This window comes from Colletes latitarsis, chromosome 6, assembly GCF_051014445.1.
Source record: "Colletes latitarsis isolate SP2378_abdomen chromosome 6, iyColLati1, whole genome shotgun sequence".
Lineage (NCBI taxonomy): Eukaryota > Metazoa > Arthropoda > Insecta > Hymenoptera > Colletidae > Colletes > Colletes latitarsis.
Window position 1 is genome coordinate 13,856,875 of NC_135139.1, and position 20,355 is coordinate 13,877,229.

At 37.2% G+C, this 20,355-nt stretch overlaps 2 protein-coding genes across 4 annotated transcripts in view; both read left to right on the forward strand.

Moving 5' to 3' along the window:
- Positions 1 to 3,698, forward strand: part of Cv-c (RhoGTPase activating protein) — a 467,909-nt gene extending 464,211 nt beyond the window's left edge. For all 3 annotated transcript variants that reach the window (XM_076767604.1, XM_076767606.1, XM_076767605.1), the window contains 5 exons: positions 114 to 451; positions 614 to 765; positions 892 to 1,173; positions 1,288 to 1,467; positions 1,710 to 3,698. In XM_076767604.1, coding sequence (XP_076623719.1) covers positions 114 to 451; positions 614 to 765; positions 892 to 1,173; positions 1,288 to 1,467; positions 1,710 to 1,824 — 1,067 coding nt within the window. In that variant the 3' untranslated portion in view covers positions 1,825 to 3,698. The remainder of the gene's footprint in view (positions 1 to 113; positions 452 to 613; positions 766 to 891; positions 1,174 to 1,287; positions 1,468 to 1,709) is intronic.
- Positions 3,699 to 3,911: 213 nt separating this feature from the next.
- The window catches only part of LOC143343063 (cilia- and flagella-associated protein 298), a 132,744-nt gene continuing 116,300 nt past the window's right edge, over positions 3,912 to 20,355 (forward strand). Inside the window, exons 1-6 of the mRNA XM_076767579.1 lie at positions 3,912 to 3,991; positions 4,627 to 4,776; positions 5,984 to 6,133; positions 6,825 to 6,910; positions 7,030 to 7,200; positions 8,356 to 8,571. Coding sequence (XP_076623694.1) covers positions 4,638 to 4,776; positions 5,984 to 6,133; positions 6,825 to 6,910; positions 7,030 to 7,200; positions 8,356 to 8,571 — 762 coding nt within the window. The 5' untranslated portion in view covers positions 3,912 to 3,991; positions 4,627 to 4,637. The remainder of the gene's footprint in view (positions 3,992 to 4,626; positions 4,777 to 5,983; positions 6,134 to 6,824; positions 6,911 to 7,029; positions 7,201 to 8,355; positions 8,572 to 20,355) is intronic.

The following is a 20,355-nucleotide window of genomic DNA, read 5'->3' on the forward strand; positions in this document are numbered from 1 at the left end:
TGAGTATATCCTACGCTCTTTTAAAAAAATTATGACTAGAAAATCATTGATTTACCACCGTTTCGATGAGAAAGCGGACAGGCGTAATCTGTAAGTGTTTACAATTGTTACAGATGTACCTGTTGAATTGCGACCAGACGCCGTGCAGTGCGTCCTCTTGCTTCTGCCGGACGAGCATCGCGAGGCGTTGGAAACTCTGCTCGATTTCTTGAACCACGTAGCGAGCAACGCTCTATACAACCAAATGACAGCCTCGAACCTGGCCGTGTGCCTGGCACCGAGCCTGTTCCACTTCAACCACAGCAACACGAACGTGACCAACAGGTCGAGCAGCGTATCGCCACGTAGGAGAAAGACCGTGGGCATTCCCGATCAGAGGGAACTGTCGGAAAACAAAGCCGCTCACGACTGTCTTCTGTATCTGGTCAAGATGCATCGTGAATTATTCATGGTGAGTGCCTCGATGCCGAACGTTCAGGTCGTTCGAGAGGAGCGTCATCCGACGTCTCGAACCGCCGATTGTGATCGCGCTCGAATCCGATATATTCGAACACGTTCTCACGAATCGGAAGGGAACACGGGTAATCGTATTCGTTTCTGTTCGCTGTATCAGGTCTCCTCGGATATGTTGACGCAGTGTCATTTCAATTACATGGAAGAAAGCGTCCCGGTCGCCTTGGAGGAGCTGGGATCGGAACTCAAGCAAGACTGGAGGGGATACCTTTATGCTTGCACTACGGCCCTCTTGAAGGAGGCGCGTGAAAAGTGAGTGCTGCTTTAAATCCTTGCGAATACTCACGATTTTCTCGAGTATTAATTTCAAAGTTGATCCGATAATCGTTATTCGTAGTTTCCATGGTATTCTAATTGCTGTCTTGACTTTTCCCATAGAAGTCGAGGATGGGACACTGTCAATAATCCTGCTGACAGTACGGTGGAAATGGCTTACAAGAAGGTCGGAGATAGTCATCCGCTTCGACTATGGCGAGTGTCGACCGAGGTGGAGGCTCCGCCGAACGAGCTTCTTCATCGTGTTCTGAGAGAGAGACACATTTGGGATCCTCAGCTTCTAAAGTACAGATTGGTTGCCAAGCTAGACACCAACGCGGAGGTCTTTCAATATGCCACCGGGAACATGAGTCCTCTTCCCGCCAGGGATTATTGTGTGCTAAGGTGAGTCATCGATTCACTTACGGCACGTTCCACTCGATGGTCGTAATATTGCTTCGCATAGAAATTCTATCAAAAATATAGGAGAAATGAATTATGCGATCTTGCATTGTATAGATCCTGGCGTAACGATCTCCCTAAAGGGGCCTGCGTCATCGTAGAAACGTCCGTAGAACATCCGGATGCTCCTGTCATGCTTGGTGGAACACGTGGTATTGTTTTGGCCTCGCGCTATCTCATCGAACCTTGCGGTAGTGGTAAATCACGGATCATGCATCTTTCCAGAGTGGATACAAAGTAAGTATCCTTCGGGTTTTATGAAATCAAATATACAGTCTAGATAAACGAAGAAAATATTTTAATTGTTCGTTAAAATAAATTCGGTCGTTGAATGTTTATGAGTGATAGAAATTTTAAATAATTAGTTTGAAAGATTGTTTCTCAAATTATTCAATTGGTCGACGACAAAAGATAGTAATGTCATATTTAAACAAATATACTTTAATGTTTATTAATTTGTTACTCCGTTACGGTTACAGAGGACGCACTCCAGAGTGGTACAAGAAAAGCTACGGCCATCTCGCCGCCCTTCACCTTAGCAAAATTCGCAACTCTTTCAAACACACAACCGATGGTCCTGAAAGCAAAGTCTGAGACGAGGCAACCGTGCAGCGATCTCCGTTGCACGGTCCTTACACAACTCTACAAGAGCAAGATGACCAACATCAGGAGCTGAGGATTCTGAAAGAACTGCGACAAGTTGAGCCTACCATCGATGAAGAATAAACGAAAATTAAAATTTCCGTGTCTAGAGTATATTGGAAGAAATTAGAAATCCGTAGGAAACGCGACTCGTTATAGAAAATGAACCCCGTTGTGTGTATCTCGCGTTGATTCAAACGATATTTCGGAAAGAATATAAATTATCAATAACGTGCACGCGCTTAAATTGATGTGAAGCAATTTTTGTTGAAGTCTGAGATGTTTAGCGTAGACGTTGAATCGTTGTCAACCTTAAAAGGGGAAACAGTTTATTGTTATCGTAATTATAGACGAAAATTCTCTATGTGAAGCTTCATTGTCCAAGGATCTTGCCGTCCAGTGATCGCGAAAGTCGTTGAAGGCAGGACACCGATTAAAAAAAAAAGAAAATATACGACGAGAGCTAGTACGTGTTTTTTCGTGTACGATAGGGTAACGCATTATTTCTGCGTTACCAGTAGTCCGATGTTATTGTTATCAGCAGTTCCAGAAGCGATATTTGTTATCGGTAACAAGCAGAGGATCACTGTTTTGCGCAGTGTTTTCGTCGATTTAGCATTTAGTTAAAATGCTACGACGATCGTGCGTCGAATAGATAATATATTCGATCGTAGTCGCTAATAAAATACGTTGCAGTATGTGTATTCCGCGTCGCACGATATTTTAATCTTACCAAAAGAACGAAAGGAATGGAAAGAAGCCGCGCACAATATTAATAACTTCGCACCGTGTAGCACTTAAGAACCCGTATTTTGTATGTTTCTTTCGGACCAAATGCCAATTTTTCTATTGTATCATATCGCGCCGTTCATATCGTGTCGAGAGATGGTTATTTTAGACCGATTATTTTGTAAATGTCACGATTTAGACGAGCGACCGTGTAAAGAGTATCCGTAATATGTTGTATGTACGTGTATCTATTTATAAAAGAAATTCCGACGGCGACGGAACGCGTTTATAGCGTTCGTTGTCGGCTTCGAATGCATGTTCTGATCGTCGTAATTTGAAGCACCCGCCCCCCTCCCCATCCCCCTTCCCCAATCTCACGATTAACCCGATTAATCGAGCAATGCGAAAGGATTTTGAGTAAACGTGTAAGTTTTCGAGTCTAAGCGCCACCCGAGCAGGCGCGCGACGCGAACTTGTTAATTAAGCAATCGTCGTTGTCACTCGTATCGATGTCGAAGCGTTGTAGCTGTCATAGAGTCTATCGTTAATTATCTGTCTGAAAATTGTACGTGTCTGCCGAGCCGGTGGTTCGCGGAACTATTTTTTAACCGGTTTCTCGGTCAGTCGAGCATTTAGAACGATCGTTGTTTGAGATAATTCGTGACGCAACTTCGCGCATAGGGACCACCTTCGTTTGGACCCCAAAAACAGGAAACTACCTGGAGAAATAATACACCTCATCGAATCGAATTATAAATGTATTTTAACATAATACTAGTCACTTACAGTTAGATGAAATTATGGAAATACGATATAAGTGTATAGATTTTTATTCTACAAACGTTATGCCGAGAATATTTAATTATTATTATAGAACTAAAGTAACTCTATGGAAAATATATGATATTTTTGTGTCCAAAAAACGCCAGTAGGAACACGAGAATGCGTGCGTGCGTGAGAGAGAAAGAGATCGCGTTTGAATGTTTCACCGTTATTTGTAACGACATATGATCGTCTTTATTCTTGTAATCCGTGTTTCACTAGAATGTAAATATGTATATTATACAATAATGAAACACAATTATATACTCATTAAACGATCGTTTTATTTTTCGACGTTTAATTCTACTTTTAAAATTTGCCGGAGGTATCCTCATGCATTTAAAATTATGCAATGTTTGATGCAGTTAAGCGTCTTAGCACGTTTCGTGTTGTTTAATCGATAGCTCAAGTTGCTAGGTATAGTTTACCGGAGCTTTCTGTCAGCTTGCATCGTGACGGTTTTGTCATTATTCGATCAGTTCGTCGAAAATACGTTGCTGTTTCGTTCACGAGTGTATTCGTTCTGCAACTAGCACGTGCCTACTACTCTATCAATCTTCAGTATCAAGTAAATCAACTTTTAATCAAATAAAGTAATGCGCGTCATAACTTTTTAAACGTCGGAGGTTGCGAAATCGACTAGTGGCTTGTTTGATTAACTCGAAACATTAAATTTCGTAAATATGGTAACCTCGTCCATAACTATATCTACATAATTACGTAGTCAAACGTGTGTTTACAATTAAAACCCTCGCGGTCTACCACCGATAAACTGCTAACAAATCCGATATTTTCATTCCGTCGTGTTAGGTTGCAACGAATGTAAAAAGAATAATGGTGATACATAACCTTGCTTTTATAAAATTCATAAGTCATTCACAATAATTCATAGTCGATCGTTAGACTCTAAATTAACTTTATAATTTACCCATTTCTTTTACAAGAAAAGTCAAAGATAAAAGTAAACAACTTCTATAAGAATACTACTTTTGGCTGCACGCGCGATACCGAGCCGGCGCCATTTTGAACGTAAGACCGCAAGGGATGAATTCCGTAGGAAAATTGATGGAATTTCATTTAGAAACGGTGACAGCGTATTGTACCGTGCGAAAAATGTCGGCTCTTCTCGAAAGCTACGTCGAAAAGCAAATTAATGCAAGCTAATAAAAGCACGGCCGTTTCATGGCGTCGCTTTGTTTAAAGGTTCCGAGAAAATGGTTCGACTTCACGTGAAGAAAGGCGAGGAGAGCCAGTTTCTGTACGACACACACGTGGAGGCTCGGGTTGAAGATGTTATATATGACATTACTATTATTTACAACGGCCGGTTGAAGATTTCCAGAATATGTTATGGTAATGATCTCTCCCCACTGTCCCACGGCTGAGAAAGTGCTTCGGAAAGATGACATCTAATAGCGTGCAAAGAAACGCCAGGTTGTCTGGAAAGTTGCACTTTATTTACGCACAGTCGGCCCGCGTGATCGTAAGTTAAGTGGCATGAGTTGTCTCAAGGTAACGGCGCGCAACGCATTATTACCGTTTTCTGTTCGTTTTTATTTCGCCGTATATAACGGCCCCATGCGAACCGAACGTGTACGATTTTATCGAGCACTACCTGCAGGCTCTTTGAATGCCAATGATTTTATCGACGATAGCAAGTTACGTATCCCTTCATTTATTCTCGAATTGTGCCATTAATCCGATGGCGTGTTTCAATCCTCCGAGGATCCAAAGTAATCTAGGAAGACTTTATTTATTTATATTTTCTTATTTATTTCCTTGCTTTTTCGCGGTAATGAGATTTCTGTCTCGATCTAGTTTGACTTTTTGTCACCGACAAGGCTGAACAGCATGGAAGAAATTCCATTCTCTCTTGGCGTTCTCTCGTTTCGTTAAACGCTCGTAAATCTATTAAAGACAATTATAACGAACGGTTTTCATTCCTAGGAAAGTTTAGTTAGGTATAGTGTAAATACACTTTCTTCGATCAGCGTGTGAATAGCCCATTTTAATCTATAAATTACTTGTAAGCTACCCACTCGAGATAAAATTAGTATACGTATGTACTTTTTAAAAATGAAAAGAATCGGTTTTTCGAAGGAACGTCAGCTTCCATATACAGAGTACGCGATTGCATTTAAGGAAGAGTAACGATTTACGATCGATTCGTCCCCTTAATGGAGGAAAAATGTTTCGTCTCCGGCGAAGGGTTAATTACACGTGTTTTCGAAGCAATGAATTACAACGTCTCGCCATGCAACGACGCAACCCCAAGTCGATAGCGTTTCCCCTATTTACAGAGTTCCCTTTCGTGCACCTAAAACGGTCAGGGTTCCTAGTTGGGATATTAACGCGAGAAATCCATTAACGATTATCTCGGGAGAGCCTGAATACCGCGGCTAGTAATGACAGCGCGTAATAAGAAGTCGGGACTTGGGTTTATGAACCTATCCATCCCGGCAGCTGTGTGATATTAGTCATACGTCGCGCATGGATAATAATTACGCCAAGTTTACTCTTAACCAGTGGCCTCCGTGTTGGCCGTGTTTCTGCAAAATAGAAATAGAGGAGCTGGCTAAGCACGGCACCATGCTGCCCCAGAACATGATGGGTCTCACCGACGAGCAGGTAGAGGAGTTGAAACTCAAGGACGAGTGGGGCGAGAAATGCGTACCGATGGGTGGATGGACCTTTAACAAGGACGTTATCGGTACGTGGAACTATATTAAGAGATCAGTCTAGCAGTTTCTTATAGAACATAGTGCTCAGAATGTATCGTATAATTTGTATTGCTCGGTTCGAAAAATTTTTAATTGTATATAATCTCGAAGCGAAACAGTCGAACGTGCTCTCTTAAGTGAGGCAATTTCATAATTTCATACCAAATAATCGAGTCCTTATTTTTGCATTTTCTTAAAAAAACGTAACGTTGAAAACGTGTCGTGTAAATGTTAAGGATTACTGTACGGATCTGGCATTATTAGTTAACCGTAAGTTAAAAGGAAATCCAATAATTCAATGTGAAATACGTCATAAAAAAAATAGTTATTTTAATTATAAAGAATAAAATTTTCCCGACTCTGAGACTTCGATCGACTCGCGGAGAACGTTTTTCCCCCCGATTATCGTGAAAGTTTCAATTCGGTATATCTCCTTAAGGATAGCAGTTTCGAACGAACAACGACAAACAGGGAGGGAGACGGTAACGACGTAGTTTGTTTTATGCGAGTTTACATAGCCGGCCTTAGTGCAAATGCAAATGCAACGTAGCCGGGAATAGAGTCCACGATGTCGCCGTGAAATTGGCTCACCGATATTTTTGTTGCTTCGAATGGACTTGTAATCGTTGCATTAATTACCCGCGGTCCGGCTGGAATGTCTCGAGGTTTTCCATGTTTCAGGCCGTAGGAACGGCAGACAGCCTAATGCGAAGATGCGGGAGGTCTTGGACAGAACGATCGGGGAGGCACGAGCTATGGTTTCGAAGGTAATTTCTCCTCTGTTTCGCTTGTCCTTTTTGTCTGTTCGAGGATAGATTTCTTTGCTTTTAGAGTGCAGGGTTCGCTAATGTTCCTTCTATCTTTGGCTTTTTCCGTCTGCTCGTAGAAGTTGGTGCAGCAGGATAAACTGGTAACGCAGAAACTTGTGCAAGAAGCACTGGACATACTGAGGGGCGCTGTGACTATCGTTTATCCGATGGGACTTCCACCGCATGATGTGATTCGTCAGGAATTTGAGAATACCGAGGATCTCAGTGGGACGCAAGCGTCTCTAGAGGTAATACGTATTATACGTTATATTCTACCAAAATAAGAAAAGGTATCTACGAAGAGAAATCTTATAGATCAGGAATCCCGCTGGCTACGTTTGGTCGTTACTCTTACTTGCTTAGCTCCTAAAGCCACAAAATCCTTAGTTTCGATTCTATCTAGGAATCAATCAGCAAACTCATGACGCATACAATGGTCAGTAGGCTTCGATTTTTATGTTAATTGGATCTTGTAAGAATGAAGACCTAAGTATTTACGTAGAATTTGCCACGCAGAAGTCTAAGGAATGCCTAATTCTTAACAACGTCGTAGAATCGATAAATTTTTAGCAATACTTTCCCTTAGATTCTCTGCGTTTCATACACTACATTGAAGCGTTGGAATGTGTTATTCAACAACTAAATCGGTAGCCTCGAATTTTTCCACTAAATGACGAATTTTGAGTTGTGTTGGTTGATTCTATTTACCATAATAACTCCATGATAACTTGCAAAGCACTAGTGAATGCAGATGTTACCTGACTCGAACAATAGAGTAACAAATATGAGAGCTATGACAACTGAAGTTCTATTCCTGTTATTGGAAAATTCTATACAATAGTCATTAAATACAGGAAAAGGTTCTGTACAAAATTAAAGGTAAATGTGAATTTAGATTCCAACTTCCTACTTTTACAATGTTATCAACGGTTGATAAAATGAATTTTACTTTTCCCTCTTAAATATAAGATTTGCACACAGATGAGGTATAGAATAAACGTTACAAACAATGCATTTTCGTGATACACAAATTGAGGGCATATGAAATGCCTTACCATTTCTGTGTCACTTCCAACTTTATCGGTATAAACCGGAATACGATTTCAACACTCTTAGCGTTCAGAATTAACACTAAATATTGGAAGAATTTAATGATGCATGTATTGAATGCCCATATTGTTCAAAAGAAAATAAAGAGTAAATCTATGTTAATTTTTGATTGAATTAGATGTTCAATTTGGAATGCGACTAGAGAATTGATCCAAACTTCAAAAAGTAAAAATTCTGATAAAAATTCACAGTTCGATGTAATTTATAATTTGTGAATTCTGTTATTCGTAATTAAAAATGCTATGTATATATTCTAATCGGATTGAATTGAAATTTGAATTTTATGTTTATAGGTAATCGACGTGCAACTGGCGCAACTATGGTTTTCAGGAAAAGAAATGTTACCAGGAAAGAGATTGAAGGACTATTTGGGAAGAAATGAGAAAACGAAAATTATTGTTAAACTACAAAAAAGAGGAGCTGGAAGACCAGCACGTGAACCGTTAATGTCCGAGGAAGAACGAAAACGACTTATGCTGGACGCTTATAATCGACAGGAACTTCTTAAGGTAAGTACAAATTTTCTTCTGCCAATAAAGTAGTTACCTTTCTGTAATAGAAACCCATATCCCAGATGAGATACACAAGTAAATAATACATCAAATGTATTTTTGCGGCCCATTTTACTGACACCTAACAGCTTCATTACCATTTCGGTGTGACTCACAACATTACTAACAACCTATAGAAAACGATCATAGCGCTTATCATGGTAGGAAATAAAATTACAAAAATTCTTTCCTTCATTAACGGAGTGAAAACTGTTCAGAATTCGGGCATCAATCGATAAACTTTATTAAAGTAATCAATCAATTAATGAATTAAAAGGCTGTGGAGAATCACAGCTGGTGCAGCTAATTCAGCTGCTTTGTGATTTCTGGACCCTACCCTGAAATCCAAACGTGAAAAATAATCGCAACACTAAATACAATCGCGATCAAATTCATTATAACTTGTAACGCGATTAGTATACATATTTCGCAACGCTACTACAAACCGAGATTAATGTTTCCACGCAACTCTACACTGGAAAAGCAAACACGAAAAATTCTTATCGTTCGCAACTCTAAATGGAACTATACAATTAATGCAAATTATTTGCATCTTTAACATGACAAAGAACCGCGAATAATTCGTACTTTGCAACGCTAATAGTAAACCGCTATTAGTTCTTATTCGCGACACTACTCTGAAAGACAACGCGAAAAAATATCTATCGTTCGCAACTCTAGCAGTAATCATGGTACATTGAAATTAATCGCAACACTACCTGAGAAGCAAACGCGATTCATACTCATATTTCGCAAAACTAATAGAATCGCGTATTAAATAAACCGCAACACTAACTATACTAAGAATCGCAGCCGTTCTAGACTGCTTCCTGATGCAGAAAAGCAGGTTCCAGCGTCATATTTTGGGCATGTGGTACTAGTACCATCTGAAAAATTACTACTACTACAACTACAGGCGAGAACAGTGACTAAGTAGTAACAAAGAATGACTTTCCATCCTCATCCGAAGATGAAGATGAAGAGCCATTTGTTGCAGCCCACTCTTGCGACAATTTGTCAGGGCCTCTTCGACACGTGGCTTCTTCTTTCTTCGGGCGGTCCTGCCCAAGCCTGAAACTTCAGCCTAGGCTCGAGATTCCGTGCAATACGCAGTCTTCTAACAATTCCAGGAATCGTTATCAGAACAGGTGTGTGGAAACTCGAGCGGGACGAGCGTTTCGAGGGGGGCTAACCACGACCGCGAGCGCGAAGACAGACTCTAAAGTCGCCGCACGATCCTAAGAATCGAAACCAAAACCAAAACAAACAGTACAATCTGCTTGGATCGGCTGACGTTTCGATCCTCAAAATCACACTACAGGTATAGAACTGCCACTCGAAAACGCGCCTACCCGAAAGAAGCCTGTGGCAGCTCCACCCTGACCCTACCTGCTTAGGTCTAACCATACACACCAGAAAATAAATTACCTACCTACCTAACCCTATATTTAAAAAATGACAAAACGCATTCTCGCAAACACACACTCCACGGTTCTCACGCATAATGTTCGGGCGCGGCCTAAACTAGGGAGGAAGCCCCGGGGTTCCCCCGACACCCGAACATTGCAAACATTCACACTCTAAGGTACGTACCATTTCCTGAAATCGACCGACAAAGACTAGTGACCATTGCGTATTTCTATTGCACATTACACATTTATATAAAACGTGTTGATGTAATGTAGTCTTTGAAATAGTATATTCTATATAGAATAATCATTTTTGATTTTAAGATTCATTTTTCATTAAATATTTTGTATTATATTCTTCGTGTGTGCAAAAAATATGTACACAATAATACCCACAATTATCAGATAAATGCTACATAAAAGTTTGGTAGTATTATTGCAATTCATAGGAAGTCAATGTCACGATATGAAAATTTATTTGTAATTATAATGAATTTTTTAAACGACGCAATTCCACATCCTAATCACAAACACACACATGTGGAAATTACGTCGTGCACGATACACTAGCGCAATGTTAGCCGCCCACGTTTAGTTAATTATAAATTTTACAAATTAAGTCATCGTGTCTCGTTGCATTCGCTCATGCAAGTAACACCTGAGCACGTGCATGAGTTCACGCAACGGACACGGAAAGATTATTCTGAAAATCCTGACTAAAAAAAGTGGTTAATAATTAATACAGTATAACTAAACGGCATTTCTAATTTCATTTTTAATTAAAATGACTCAACAAAAGATGTTAATCTTGAGAAATGTTATTATTAAAGGAAATTATTGTGATTTATTAAATTATTGTTTAAAATGTTCGACTATCCAATTAATGAAATTAATTAAATTATTATTTAAAATATTCAACTACCTTTGGTCGATTTTGTCGTCAAAGTAAATTTTTCAAAAGAATGTAATATTATACAATGCATGTTACCATGATTTGAAAATCGACTAGTCGCAAAACGTCTTCTTGTACATAAAATACATCATATGATGTATTAATTAAGGAAACGATCAATATTTAATAATTATATTCATTACAGTACAATATTATGGTATGAAAAGTATTCATAAATGAAAAACTTCCATTAGTTACTTGATATTGTAAAAATTATTGCATAACATGATAGTAAATGACATTCATATGCTATTCCATTGTGAAATTAATATAAAGTTAATGAAAATATCCAATTTAGAAATATTAAATATATTTTTTAAAAATTATTTGTCATACTGTAAAGTATTTATTTGTTGAATTAAAAAAACGCGAGTACAGGAAGACCCTAACCTCATCTAAAAAAATATAACAGTATTCATATACATGTTACTACTCGTGGGTATCGAAAATACCCACGGTCACTGAATTCGCCAAATCTACCAAATATACGACTGGTCACCCGTGTCGATTCGGACCTTTCGTCCTACGACATGGTTGGGGACCAGAAGAATAAAAATATCACTCACCCAATCGTAGAATGCGAAGACCTTCCGGACGACGATGTTGTCTAGTAGAACGCATCACCGACGATGTCTGCAGCGAAATCATGGCATCAACAGGTTCCCTGGATCTATAGCTATTACCACACAATCGAAATCACGTACTCGTTATGAATCGAAATAAAAAAAGATTCGATTAAATCTTTTCTCCTTTAATCGTAAGAAAACCTAACCTCTTATACGTATAATTATACATCGTACTTACGACAACTAATAATTCGACCAAAAGACAAGAATATATAAAGATGAATGTATATGTCTCTTGTAACAATAGATTAGTTCTCACCAATAATGCGTATGAAATTCTGTCGATCGATATTTTCAAACATCCCGGCATACATCACAGCGTCTAACCTTGAATTTGACTCGCAATTAGAGACTGCAATAGAAATACAACACAAATTACGATCCAATGTAATAAAATAAATGTTCCTGCATAACAATGAAACAACAATTATACACGTAATGTGTCGTAAAAGACTCCAATTAAGAAATCTAATACCAATTGACATCGGTTAGACGTCGAAGAAAAAGCCGGGAAACCGATTTAACCTTCTTTCACGATGCCAAGTAAATTTATAATATACGTGTATTAATATTGAATAAGGGCAACGATAGAGAGTAACGAACAGCAAGAGTAATGACTAAAAGGGTTTAGATATCGATAGATTAATAGTATGAATTTACCTTAGTAGACGCGAAGCTGTCCACGCACCTAACCAAACCAATTACCAGACAACGAATGACGAACCCAAAACGCAGTAGCCGTTAACCGCCGTGGAGCAACGAGCGGGGAGTGGAGAGAGATAGTCCGACGTCTCAATTCTCGGTGGATTTTTCTGAGGGATAGGTTAAACCTTATATCTCGAATAATTGAAAATATACAAAATAAATACAATATATACAGAAAGATACCTGCACAAACAATTAATTACTTAATGATTTATTATCGTTATACACTTGTAACATCACAAGACGAAACAGCCAATCATTGACACTGCTTGAACGTTGAATATCGATCTGTTATGCGTTACATAAATTACTAGATCGATTGAAATATATTAATTCCAAACATAGAAACATATAACGCGTAAATATTAACTTTTTATCTAAATTTCAAAGTTGAAGCTGTTATGGGACTCTGACTCCCACTAAACGACTGTTCTAGTCTATTCCTCGTCTGTACGCATTTCTTGTGTATTCTAAAGTATTTTATGAAAAGTAATATTATTCTTACCACTGCTAGCATTCCTGAGCCAGGGACAGTAATCCGATACATTTGTTGTGTTTTGAAAGCTCGCTGTTTCTGTATTCACATATTTAGCCGCCGGCCTGTCGACTTCACCTTGACGACGAACTCATGAATTCCTGGTCCGCGTGACACGAAAAACTATAGTTTTACGCGTCTACACTACACATTGTCCGTGCCCTTAACCCGAGCGTTGCAGAAAAAAGTATTGCTTGCGACATCTACTTAATATATCGTCTATGGCTGTACTACACCATAGTAATCTGAATTGCATATAGTTCGTATTTCCTACCATTACTGTATCAAACACAATGCCATCGACACACAATAAAGATTGATTTGTATTTAAATCTAGTGAAAATTAAATAAATAAAATTAGAAAATATACTATGTACAGAAGGAATATTTATATGAGAAACTGATTGAAATTTAGATAGAAAGGTAATGTTTACGCGTTATATGTTTCTATGTTTGGAATTAATATATTTCAATTGATCTCGTTATTTATGTATCGTATAATAGATCGATATTCAACGTCCAAGCAGTGTCAATGATTGGGTGCTTCGTATTGTGACGTCACAAGAGTATAACGACAATGAATCATTAAGTAATTAATTGTTCGAAAAAAGTATCTTTCTGTATTTATTGTATTTATTTTCTTTATTTTCAGTTATTCAAGATATAAGGTTTAACCTTTCCCTCAGAAATATACACCGAGAATCGAGATCACCTCATCTCACTCCCCGCTCGTTACGCCCCCTCGGTTAACGGCTACTGCGTTTTGGGTTCGTCATTCGTTGTCTGGTAATTGGTTTGGTTAGGTGCGTGAACAGCTTCGCGTCTATTAAGGTAAATTCATACTATTAATCTATCGATATCTAAACCCTTTTAATCATTACTCTTGCTGTTCGTTACTCTCTATCGTTGCCCTTATTCAATATTAATACACGTATATTATAAATTTACTTGGCATCGTGAAAGAAGGTTAAATCGGTTTCCCGGCTTTTTCTTCGACGTCTAACCGATGTCAATTGGTATTAGATTTCTTAATTGGAGTCTTTTACGACACATTACGCGTTTAATTGTTGTTTCATTGTTATGCAGGTACATTTATTTTATTACATTGGATCGTAATTTGTGTTGTATTTCCATTGCAGTCTCTAATTGCGAGTCAAATTCAAGGTTAGACGCTGTGATGGATGCCGGGATGTTTGAAAATATCGATCGACAGAATTTCATACGCATTATTGGTGAGAACTAATCTATTGTTACAAGAGACATATACATTCATCTTTATATATTCTTGTCTTTTGGTCGAATTATTAGTTGTCGTAAGTACGATGTATAATTATACGTATAAGAGGTTAGGTTCTCTTACGATTAAAGAAGAAAAGATTTAATCGAATATTTTTTTATTTCGATTCATAACGAGTACGTGATTTCGATTGTGTGGTAATAGTTATAGATCCAGGGAACCTGTTGATGCCATGATTTCGCTGCAGACATCGTCGGTGATGCGTTCTACTAGACAACATCGTCGTCCGGAGGGTCTTCGCATTCTACGATTGGGTGAGTGATATTTTTATTCTTCTGGTCCCCAACCATGTCGTAGGACGAAAGGTCCGAATCGACACGGGTGACCAGTCGTATATTTGGTAGATTTGGCGAATTCAGTGACCGTGGGTATTTTCGATACCCACGAGTAGTAACATGTATATGAATACTGTTATATTTTTTTAGATGAGGTTAGGGTCTTCCTGTACTCGCGTTTTTTTAATTCAACAAATAAATACTTTACAGTATGACAAATAATTTTTAAAAAATATATTTAATATTTCTAAATTGGATATTTTCATTAACTTTATATTAATTTCACAATGGAATAGCATATGAATGTCATTTACTATCATGTTATGCAATAATTTTTACAATATCAAGTAACTAATGGAAGTTTTTCATTTATGAATACTTTTCATACCATAATATTGTACTGTAATGAATATAATTATTAAATATTGATCGTTTCCTTAATTAATACATCATATGATGTATTTTATGTACAAGAAGACGTTTTGCGACTAGTCGATTTTCAAATCATGGTAACATGCATTGTATAATATTACATTCTTTTGAAAAATTTACTTTGACGACAAAATCGACCAAAGGTAGTTGAATATTTTAAATAATAATTTAATTAATTTCATTAATTGGATAGTCGAACATTTTAAACAATAATTTAATAAATCACAATAATTTCCTTTAATAATAACATTTCTCAAGATTAACATCTTTTGTTGAGTCATTTTAATTAAAAATGAAATTAGAAATGCCGTTTAGTTATACTGTATTAATTATTAACCACTTTTTTTAGTCAGGATTTTCAGAATAATCTTTCCGTGTCCGTTGCGTGAACTCATGCACGTGCCCAGGTGTTACTTGCATGAGCGAATGCAACGAGACACGATGACTTAATTTGTAAAATTTATAATTAACTAAACGTGGGCGGCTAACATTGCGCTAGTGTATCGTGTACGACGTAATTTCCACATGTGTGTGTTTGTGATTAGGATGTGGAATTGCGTCGTTTAAAAAATTCATTATAATTACAAATAAATTTTCATTTCGTGACATTGACTTCCTATGAATTGCAATAATACTACCAAACTTTTATGTAGCATTTATCTGATAATTGTGGGTATTATTGTGTACATATTTTTTGCACACACGAAGAATATAATACAAAATATTTAATGAAAAATGAATCTTAAAATCAAAAATGATTATTCTATATAGAATATACTATTTCAAAGACTACATTACATCAACACGTTTTATATAAATGTGTAATGTGCAATAGAAATACGCAATGGTCACTAGTCTTTGTCGGTCGATTTCAGGAAATGGTACGTACCTTAGAGTGTGAATGTTTGCAATGTTCGGGTGTCGGGGGAACCCCGGGGCTTCCTCCCTAGTTTAGGCCGCGCCCGAACATTATGCGTGAGAACCGTGGAGTGTGTGTTTGCGAGAATGCGTTTTGTCATTTTTTAAATATAGGGTTAGGTAGGTAGGTAATTTATTTTCTGGTGTGTATGGTTAGACCTAAGCAGGTAGGGTCAGGGTGGGGCTGCCACAGTCTTCTTTCGGGTAGGCGCGTTTTCGAGTGGCAGTTCTATACCTGTAGTGTGATTTTGAGGATCGAAACGTCAGCCGATCCAAGCAGATTTTACTGTTTGTTTTGGTTTTGGTTTCGATTCTTAGGATCGTGCGGCGACTTTAGAGTCTGTCTTCGCGCTCGCGGTCGTGGTTAGCCCCCCTCGAAACGCTCGTCCCGCTCGAGTTTCCGCACACCTGTTTTGATAACGATTCCTGGAATTGTTAGAAGACTGCGTATTGCACGGAATCTCGAGCCTAGGCTAAAGTTTCAGGCTTGGGCAGGGCCGCCCGAAGAAAGAAGAGGCCACGTGTCGAAGAGGCCCTGACAAATTGTCGCAAGAGTGGGCTGCAACAAATGGCTCTTCATCTTCATCTTCGGATGAGGATGGAAAGTCATTCTTTGTTACTACTTAGTCACTGTTCTCGCCTGTAGTTGTAGTAGTAGTAATTTTTCAGATGGTACTAGTACCACATGCCCAAAATATGACGCTGGAACCTGCTTTTCTGCATCAGGAAGCAGCCTAGAACGGCTGCGATTCTTAGTATAGTTAGTGTTGCGGTTTATTTAATACGCGATTTTATTAGTTTTGCGAAATATGAGTATGAATCGCGTTTGATTCTCAGGTAGTGTTGCGATTAATTTCAATGTACCATGGTTACTGCTAGAGTTGCGAACGATAAATATTTTTTCGCGTTTTCTTTCAGAGTAGTGTCGCGAATAAGAACTAATAGCGGTTTACTATTAGCGTTCCAAAGTACGAATTATTCGCGGTTCTTTGTCATGTTAAAGATGCAAATAATTTGCATTAATTGTATAGTTCCATTTAGAGTTGCGAACGATAAGAATGTTTCGTGTTTGCTTTTCCAGTGTAGAGTTGCGTGGAAACATTAATCTCGGTTTGTAGTAGCGTTGCGAAATATGTATACTAATCGCGTTACAAGTTATAATGAATTTGATCGCGATTGTATTTAGTGTTGCGATTATTTTTCGCGTTTGGATTTCAGGGTAGGGTCCAGGAATCAGACAGCAGCTGAAGCAGCTACATCAACTCTGATTCTTCCTAGTCTGAGAGGGCTGCACTGGATCATTATAGGTAGCGTTGTACATTATTTAACACGAATGCACGTGATTTTATTAGTTTTGCGGAAACGATGCGCCCTACGGTGGCTGCTCCCGCGAGATTTTTCATTTTGTATTTTATAAATTAATATTGTCATGTGGAAAATGTTCCACTTACGATATGTTTTGAATTTATCACAAGTGGATGATACTTGTTTTCTTTTGTCTTGGTTCAGTTGAAAGTACATTTCATATCTGAATATAGATATGTTTCATTTTTTGTAATGTTGAAGTTAAATCGTTGAATTTGTATGAATTATACAATTTTGTTACACATTCGATATATTTAAACATTACTGTTATGTGAATGTTGGCGACAATAATGATGATAAATTTAATTAACCATTGAAATTTCTATAATTGTGGTTCGTGTGCCCCCAGCCCGTCTAATAGAAAGAATGCATTGCATGCAACGTCTTTTCTATACCACAGATAAGGTATACAAGCCAGTATTTTGAATCGTAATGCAAGTACGTCTTGCGTAGCTAAAGTTTCTTACTGAAAGGACGATAATTCCCTTTTTTGATCAACACTAATTCAGTGAATAGTTTCTCAATTGATCGCCATCGATGAGAAGGGGACGCTAAAATCACCTTTCAATTTTTAGGTCGGTATGGTAGTCAGCTTGGGCCACGAAAGTTCGTAAAGTGTAAAGTCTACTTGTATACTTTGTCTATGATCGTATAGAATGTATCGAACGCTGTAAAGTTATCGATCATTGAAAGAACCAAATTTTTTTAAATAGTATAAGCTTCAACTCGAAGATAAATTAATTTCTAATATCGAATTTGTATTATTGTATATATTTTACAATGCTTATATTACATAGGACAATAACATGTTATATTACATATCTGTAAATCAGTATCTAAAAATTGTGAATATTTTTCATTGCATATTCAGGAAATTTTGATAACTTCTTGCTACGACTAATTTTATAACCATTTGAGTTAAACTGATTCACTACGTAAGACCAACATAATTTCAAGAAATAATATTGTAGCTAGGAACCAACAGAAATACTTTCGTGTTATACAAAGTGATTACATTTATTTCAATAGTTATTTAGTTTTTGTGAGTTTCTGAATGTCCGACATACGGTATACGTATTTCGTCGGTAGTATAGGAATAAACAAGGTACGGGATAGACCTTCCATCTTATGGAAAATGTTGGCACTAGGAAAAGAAGAAGTAGGAAATGATGTCAGAAGAAAATACTGTTTGTTTGTAATGGGCAAATATTATGATAAGCAATTAATTTGTTCATAATCAATGCTGATAATAAAATCAATGGGTGCATTCAACCGTGATCTATCAATAATACAATTTGTGTCGCAGTTCGCTGTTATTATGTCTCATAAATTTCAGATTACGAGTAAAAGAAATATAATGATTGAGTCAAAATATATAAATTACAAATTATCGCTTTTCTAATTAAATTAATCACAATTAATGTTTTAACTCATAAAAGCCAGATATGCAGAAAAAAAATACATCAAAGTCAAGTTTACTTTTAGTTTGGCACCAGAGGGTTGAAACGAACAAAATGAAATATACTTTCCAGAATTATACATTCTCGTATATCTATTAATAGACTTATTTCAAATAATTTAGGATTGAAATTACTGAAAAAGAAAATACTCTTGTCCAGTTAGATATTTTTACCAGGGTGCAGTGTTGCGTAATTTTTAATATAACAACAGCCTCAGCTGAAGAAAGTTTTACCTCATAACGTCTAAATGAACGTCCCGTAAATAATTGTTAAACCGCGTTTGCCCAGAGAGGTCTTTCATTATTAACGAATCCCCGTTATTATAAGCATATAATAACCGTAAGAAATACGAGATAATAGGAGAGCGGTATTAAAAATTGCCTTGGAAAGTTCCCTTATACCCCGGTAAAATAAAGATTCCCCGGTTGTGGTAGATGAAAGAATTGTGGACGGAATAAAGCAGAGAGAGATAAAACCTGGAAATTATTTCAGGCACGTAACTGCCTTCGAGGAAGGCCGAAAGGAACGCTTCTTTAACCCATTACCACCATTATTAGTTTACAGAACTTTAAATAAATTTTACATGCAAGAACGAATGACCCCTATTATGAAATAAATGTATACGGTAATAGGTTGTTTGAAATAATACAAGGTTCGTTGTTTCGATGATTTTATCGTTCACGATTAGAATGATAATAATGCAATTTCAGTCCTCATAGCACAGATTGTTTTACAGTTCCTAATAGACGAATTTGAAATTGCATTTTCTCACATCAACATGGAGTCTAGGAATTCTTTTTCAAGCGATCGTCAGGGCGTAGCTACGCGTATAGATTGTATCAAGGTCTGATTACATTACTGTATCGATCTGATGGTTTCAACCCTTCGTGTAAGGTTAACGGTGGTTTGTACTTTGTCTAGCATCTCGTCTATGTATCACGAAACACACATCGTCGGTTTTATATTTGCCTATAAACAAAACGAGGAACAAACGTTTATGGTGCTTCTGTCAATGAAATCAAGCGATAAAAGTTTTTCTAATTGCCAGTATATCGATTCAGCACTCATGAATGAGAACGTACTCGGTCTCGACCTACTTTTGACGCAGATTGCTATCGATGGGATTCAACTTTGTTTCCGTCTTCGTCAAAATGATGGGAATGAAAATAACGTCGAGTGAGATCGATTAATATACTTTGCAGTTTAAATATTTTGAATCGTATTTTGTATTTTATCATTTTTTTCTTATTTACTTTATCTGAATGTTTAATTATTTATTATTCGGAATAAGTATTCATTAATTCATGGATGAATAAATAACAATGTATGAATTTCTTTGTTTGACGAAAAAATAAATTTAATGCAATAGAGGCTTATAATTTTTATTTATATTTACTAAATTCGAATAGTATCGATTTTTCTTTTTATTGTTGAATATTGTCGTTTGTTGCTTCATTCGATAAAAGTTTCGTGATATTGCGTAGTGTAAACGTACAATAACTTACGTTATCCAAATAAATATCTTATTCGTAATAGGAACATCATAATTTGCAATCGTCCTACTCTATTTTGCGTACCGTAGCTTCTTTAAGTCGTGTCCTCGACATGAAGTGCAGCAGAACACGCAACCCACGGTATTATTATTCTACTTTGATATCGCGATGTCTGTGGTTACTTCTACGCCTTTAAAAAATTTGTATACGAATAAAATAGTAATTGTTATATCAACATATTAGTAGGAAAATCAATTTTTGTAGAAATTCCATAC